The sequence below is a fragment of the Etheostoma cragini genome, chromosome 17 (genome assembly GCF_013103735.1).
Source record: "Etheostoma cragini isolate CJK2018 chromosome 17, CSU_Ecrag_1.0, whole genome shotgun sequence".
Lineage (NCBI taxonomy): Eukaryota > Metazoa > Chordata > Actinopteri > Perciformes > Percidae > Etheostoma > Etheostoma cragini.
In genome coordinates, this window is record NC_048423.1 from 9803725 (window position 1) to 9810605 (window position 6881).

Here is a 6881-nt window from a genome sequence, read left to right on the forward strand (position 1 = left end):
AATCTATCCCCTAGCTTTTTAACATTACCAACCCTGCCTTTGTAGGTCTCCATTTGACTCTAGAATATATTTAGGAGCTAAAACATGGTCCTCTTTCAGATGTGATACTCTAAATAATTCCTTGTGATACTTTAATACATTTACCTACTTCTATTTGTGACTTTCTATGCATTTTGGCAGTGAGTCATTCCCAAAGTATTCTATAACGAAAAGAAGCTGGCAGGAGGCTGGTGTTAGTCATCAGCAGATGCATACTGAAATGTAACATACATGAGCTGGCAGGTTGTTAACAAATGTTTAACAATGGGGTTCAGGATTTCAAATTAAAAAAGAGTTAAAGTTTAGTGCTCAGAGTAAACCTGTAAAGAAACATTTGCATGTTGTACACCAACACCTGAAGCTTTCTCTTGGTGTTTGAAAAGGTGAAAACTTTCAACACTTTTTATCATCCCCTGTGGATTTCAATGTATCCAAAGATAAACATATTTATATACACCATTTATTTAAGGACCCAGGTATGCCCCAAAGGTGCAGGAACAGCACGAGTATACATTAATCTTACTGAGTCTGTACTTGTGTTCCAGTATCCAGTGTTTGCCAACATGACTGACAGATACATCCTCCCAATCCTGATTCTCTTAATTATTAAAAACAAAAAATGGCACAAATAATGTGCAATATGTTTGAGAAAAGCCAATAAATGGACTGTTCTTCAGTCTTCATTTGCATGTCTATACAAAACAAAGTTTACAAAAAAAAAGCAAATAACAGAACAGCTCAATAAATAAAAGGAACTTTTCTTCAGTGTTTGTTCTTTATTATAATAAACACAAATGAAGTCCATTAATCTACAAAGAAAGCATGCAATGTATTGATTATTTTTCAAGAAAAAACATTCAAGACGTCTCACGAAACTTCTCAATGCTTTTCATTCAACAAAATGACATCTCCACTAGTCCTGAATATTTACAAAAAGGAAAAACTGAAAATTTAAAATACAAAAGCAATGGTCAATGAAAGGATTTATTTAGTATCTACAGTTATTTGACCTTACAAAAATGATATAAAATGAAACAGGTACAGGTGATACAAATATTAACCTGTAGTCAACATAATAGATCACTGAGGGCAGAAGCAGCTGTATTTATAAGTCTCAGATGTAATATATAATTTTCACATGCTACAACATTTTACAATAACACAGTGAATAGTCACAGTGTGCACAACAATTACGTTCCATATATACTGCTGCTGACTAACAATGTTTGAGCTATGTGGTCCCATCTGATGTGCTGTTAGGGTTTGATCTTTCCTTGTGCTTCATTATGCTCGATATCTTTCCAAAGTGTTATTTAAACGTGGCAAAAATGTTCATCTCAACAGTGTAGTTTCTGTATATCAACAGCCTAAATCTAAATAACTTTTATATTAAAGATGTATTTTTTTCACCTCAAGTGAATGCATTCAACCTCCTCTGTTCCAGGCATGGAGGAGTCCCTAACATCCATCTCATCAGTTTTACTGGGTGCATATGTTGTCCTCCAGCGCAGCAGTACCATCTTCCTTAAGTACTTTACTGTGTTGTTCTTAACACTGACAAAACATATGGTATTAATCATGCTGTTGCTCATGGCAATGCACTCGATGATGTAGAAGGCCACCAAAGAGTTCTTCTGGCGAGAGATGAGCGTTGGGTGGAAATCTCGTAGGATGGTGAAGCCATAGTATGGCGCCCAGCACATTATGTACGCTGTCAAAATCCCGATCAGGACCATCACTGTCTTGCGCCGACAACGCAACCTCTTCCTAATCTGCTCCGTCTGAAAACCTGGGACATTCTTGAACCAGAGTTCGCGGGAAATTTGGGTGTAACAAATTGTCATGACAATCACGGGCCCAACGAACTCCACAGCAAAAACAAACATGAAGTAGGACCGGTAGTAGGCCTGCTGGTCCACAGGCCATATCTGGGCACAGAAGACTTTGTGAGTGGTTGGGGTGGTGCTGCCATGAGGGTACATGGTCTCAGAAGCAAAGTAGGCAGTGGGAATTGATATCAGAATGGGAACAATCCAGACTCCTGTAATAAGGCAGTAGGCAGTTTGGAACTTCATACGTGGCCTCAGAGGATGGACTATAGCCATGTACCTGAAAGAAGGTAGACAAGACATATTGTTGCATTGAAGGGGAGGAAAATAAACACGTAATATAATATACTCAAACTGCCCTTTTTAAAGTAGTTGAAATGCTGTGAGTAGTCCATAGATTTGACAAAATGCTCTCAGTCTCAGTCTCAACACACAGTGCTCCATTGTTCAGCCAACTTTTCATATTGAGTTAAAAAGTATATTTTTCTATTAATGTCTTGGCAAATGTATGAACTAACTAAAAATGTGAGTTAGTAATATTTGTTGGAAATGTTGACTTTATACATGTTTATTTAATATCTATATATACTGTATTTTTTTTAAATAGTCTTATATTTTCAATCACTGCATGTTTATACAGTAAAGAAGAATATATGGATGGGTCAACATTTTCAATGTGAATATACACTTCATGTCTTAGGTATTTCATGCAGTCAAACACAAAATTGACAAAGTCTTTTAACACATGGCCAAAAGTCTGGAGAGAAATGTGTATACAATTGCATGTAAGACTTCTATAATATTTCCATGTAGATATAATATTAATAATAATAATAATAATAATAATAATAATAATAATAATAATAATAATAATAATAATAATAATAATAATAATAATAATAATAATAAATATTTGATACTGTCATGTAGTGTGGAAATTATTTTTGTTCTAAAGTTAAAGCAATTCTTTTTTTTTTGAAAACACCAAAAAAAATATCAGTGACTGTAAAACTGTTGTATTTCAAGCTGTATCTGATATGTTTGCCTGTACTTATTTGTAAAAACTATTTTGAACTCTCACTGTTCAATGTTTCTCTGTATACTGATGTCTATCTGCACCACTTGTTCACAGACCCTTCACTTAAGTTGATCAGCAACAAAATGACACAGCATACTCTTAATTAGGTTCTACTTGATATATACTAGTATTGTTTTGACAATGGATGATCTGAAGCTACATGTCAACTAACAAATAGATGCAGTGCAGTGCAGTGGTTAATTTCTTAATAACGAAATAAATGCTGTTAAAATGTGTCAGTTAATTGTTTTATTTCATTAAACTGTCTAAATTACCAATTTAATCAAATTATTGTAAACTCAACTCATTAAGTAAACTCAAAGATGGATTATTGACTGATACTTTTACTCTTTGGCACTCTAAACATTCATTATCCACCCTTCACCTTAGTCAAGTCAGTGTTTCCATTTGTGAAGTTTAGAAAACTGAACTTTTTACCCACAAACCATAGAAGAACATTAAATAAACAGCCATAGCATTATTGCATTGTGCAAAAGTAACTTACATATGGAAGGCAAAAATCAATAGCAACCATTTAAATCAGTAAAACATTCATCAATTCTTACACAGCCTTGAGTGTAGGGATTTAAGTATCCTAGACAAAGGTGCAGGCCATGAGCCACTCAGTTCAATCTATTAGAGAGAAGAACTGCTACTGTTGACTATATTTTGTTACTACGTAGGTAACATAGTCAGCAATATAGTGCTAAGGATCAACCCCTCAACAAAGAAACAACGGCTTTAAGCATTGTTTATCAAGTTGTTTCTTCCAGGGGCCTTTTTGGTTTATATGAATATGGCCTTGGACTTTTTATCACAGCAGAATATCAGTGTACAGTAGCAAACACACAGGTGTTACTAATAACATTAATGATGGCTCTGTTCAATTCAAGTGTCCCAGTAAGCCATCACAGTGTGACAGTGAGCCGTAATTATTTTAATCATTTACACCTGTCTGTGCTTTTACAATACATACATGTCAACATGTCTTCTGTGATAAAAAAAGCAGATTGGAGGTTATAATGTATAAGTTATTTTGGAATCTGAAAAGCTCCTGTTTTGTCCTTTAGTCATGAGGTCTTTTATGTCTTATTGAGCACTGGTGAATATTATGATATGATTTATAATGTATGCAAACAGCATGATTTCCTGCTCAACCTGTCGGTGGTTGAAGCAGGAAATCATGCTGTATACTTCAAAGTATATTTCAGCCTGTGCTAGAGGGGGAATAAACAGATAATATAACAGATAGGATGTCCAGATTTATCATAAGAGGATATCTACTTGCTGCATGCTGAACATAGTTGCAAGGGAACTGTTTTTAGACGTAATCAAGCATTAATCAAAGCATGTTGTACACAGCCTTTGAAGCACTAGTGGTGAGTGCAGACAGACAAATCTTATTTTTTTAAAGGCTGTAAAGAGGTAAATCTCAGTTGCTGTAGTATAGTGCCTGTGTCCAATAAAGCTAAGATGTTTAAAATGTATGTCACAATACAGCCGTTTGTGTTCAAAAGAGCGAGAATGATTACATTTGTTGCTTAGAGAAATCTAAAAATCAGCCAATGAAAAACAACAACAGAAGTGTGTTTATATGTCTCAAAGACAATGAATGACTGGAATGTACAGTATTTCAACGTCTTCTTTAAGCAGAGGAGATTATTTTGCCAGTTAAAACACATGAAAGGTTTGTTGATTCAAATCTCTGTAGACAATGCTGAAATGTTTTTGAAATTTTTTAAATTGAACACAAACACCCACACTAAAATATGAAAGAAATAACACACTGACCTGTCAACTGCAATCGCAAGCAATGCATTGGTGGACACGTAGAGGGACACTGTACGGAGATAGTTGACAGAGGCACACAACACTAATCCATGATCCCAGGAAAGCTGTTTTACCACATAGTAGTCTACCAGGAACGGGCAACACACCACTGCCACAATGAAGTCTGAGATGGCCAGATTGGCAATCAGCAGATTGGTGAGGTTGCGGAGCTTTTTGTAACGTGTCAACGTGGCAATGAATATCAAGTTTCCGAACCCACAGACAAGCATGATGCAGACAAGCACCAATCCAATAACAATGGTGGCCACAAAGAAAGCCTGGCCTTGCGTCGTGTCTGGGATCTCATCAGGGGGGATCCCATAGTCCAAATCATAGCTGTCCATGTAATGATCCAACTTGCCTGCTGGAAGACTCTCCTGCGTCTCTGTGTAAGCTGCTACCATATGGCTAATGTTGGAGTCCCCCATGTCTTTGCAAAGACAATTCTTTTTATTTGAGAACAATTTGATCCAACAAATTAGATGAACAATGATTATGCTTTTTGGTACATAGTGCCTTGAAAGCAGTTTTGATATTAAGTTGTCTGTGTGACTTTAAACAAGCTTAATCTTCTTTGGAAACAGCACATCTTCACCTGAAACAGAAAGTTTCTATCTCAGCATTACTCATGCAGGGTCAGGATTCATGGTAACAATATGATCAAAACTTATTACATGACCTCAATGCTTCCGGCATGATCATGCTGGCATGTGTGACATGTCTACGATAATTTCTAATGAAAACTGTTCTTTTGGTGAGGTCATTATATTTTGCAAAGATCTTCCTGTAATTTATTAGGACAGTATGACTTGAAAGCAAGCCAACATCACAGACCAAGCTCAATGGGATGGCGTGGCATTTGATTTTGCTGCAAAAGTGGTCCCTTAAATCCCCATGCAAGCACATGATCAGCTGGGGAAGAACTAGATATTTCCTCAACAAGAGCCAGAGTGGTTATTATATTCTAAAAGCAAAAATATAATATAAAACCAAATAGAAGAAATAGAAAAATATATATTTTACCGGATTCAAGTAGCACACTTGTTTAATGTAGATATAGCTAATATGATTATGTTCTCAAATAGATTGCTGATTTCTGGGCTCTTTAGTGAGGTAGTGCTCCATCTTAATACATGAAAGAAGGTATTGCCTTAGGAGATCAGGGGTTTATTTGTAAAGCAATACCATGCAAAATAAATTCAAAAACTACAGAACTAGAAGGAAAATGTACATTGTGGGGCTCTGAACTTAGTAGTAGTTTATAAAACAAAACTCTATTATTTTGGCTTATTTGGCTCTATTAAGCTGCAGAAGGTCTCAATATAGAGTATTAAGCTGCTCGAGACCATCCTTGTGGGGGATCACAGTGTGAATTTTAAATAGATTGAAAAAAACACTAAAATGTAGACGAGAGAGACGATTTCTCTTTCTTTTTTAAAAGACATATGAATCTCTAATAACTTACCCGGGATAAAACCCAGTGGATTAAAACGAATCTTTTTAAAAGACACTTACCAGCAAACCTTGCAGAAGTCCCACGACTTATCTCAGCTGAATAATTAAAAAAGAAGTAATTGCCCACGCTGTGTCAGGCAAGAAACGAGCAGAAGTGTGTATTATCGGACAATCCCACCAGTGCGGAGAGAAGGACCCTCTATCAGCCCCCACGCTCATAGTTTTTTCTCTGCTGCCAGTCCTCTGCGCTCGGAAGAAAGGAGCTCGGAAGAAATGGGAGGGGGGGGGCAGGAGATTTGGACGTTTGTGCGGGTGCACCCTTTCACCAGCTAAATGGATGTCCACTGTGCCTGTGTTCTTTACATTAAAGGCTACGTTAATCTTTGCCATTTGTGTACATCTAAATCCAGTAATGAAGTTTATAACTGTACTGTACATGCTAAAACTGAGCTTAGAAAAAAAACTTGGTTTTAAACATTACATTAAATTAAACCTGTAAAAAGTTACTTGGCCACTTGGGGGCAGCAGAAACAAGCTGTAACACATCGCACAACATATGTTCACCTTTTGAGCTGATATGGGGAACTTTCAGCAAAATTTGGCTTACTTACACTTCCAGCAGATATACAGTATGGAACGACAACATTTAA

General features: G+C 36.3%; 1 protein-coding gene across 1 annotated transcript; it reads right to left on the reverse strand.

Annotated features, from left to right (window-relative positions):
- Positions 1 to 916: 916 nt before the first annotated feature.
- prokr1b (prokineticin receptor 1b) lies at positions 917 to 6504 on the reverse strand. Its single transcript, XM_034898987.1, has 3 exons — positions 6292 to 6504; positions 4738 to 5371; positions 917 to 2148 (listed from the first exon to the last, which is right to left on the reverse strand). Exons 2-3 carry the CDS (start codon positions 5202 to 5204, stop codon positions 1446 to 1448), a joined length of 1170 nt encoding a protein of 389 aa, XP_034754878.1. The 5' UTR covers positions 5205 to 5371; positions 6292 to 6504; the 3' UTR covers positions 917 to 1445.
- Positions 6505 to 6881: the final 377 nt, after the last annotated feature.

Excerpts from the sequence above, each read along its gene's own strand:
- prokr1b (XM_034898987.1), bottom strand. The coding sequence starts at position 5,204 with ATGGGGGACTCCAACATTAGCCATATGGTAGCAGCTTACACAGAGACG. Across the intron at positions 2,149-4,737 it reads CTTGCGATTGCAGTTGACAG|GTACATGGCTATAGTCCATC; the intron begins GTCAGTGTGTTA and ends ACCTTCTTTCAG.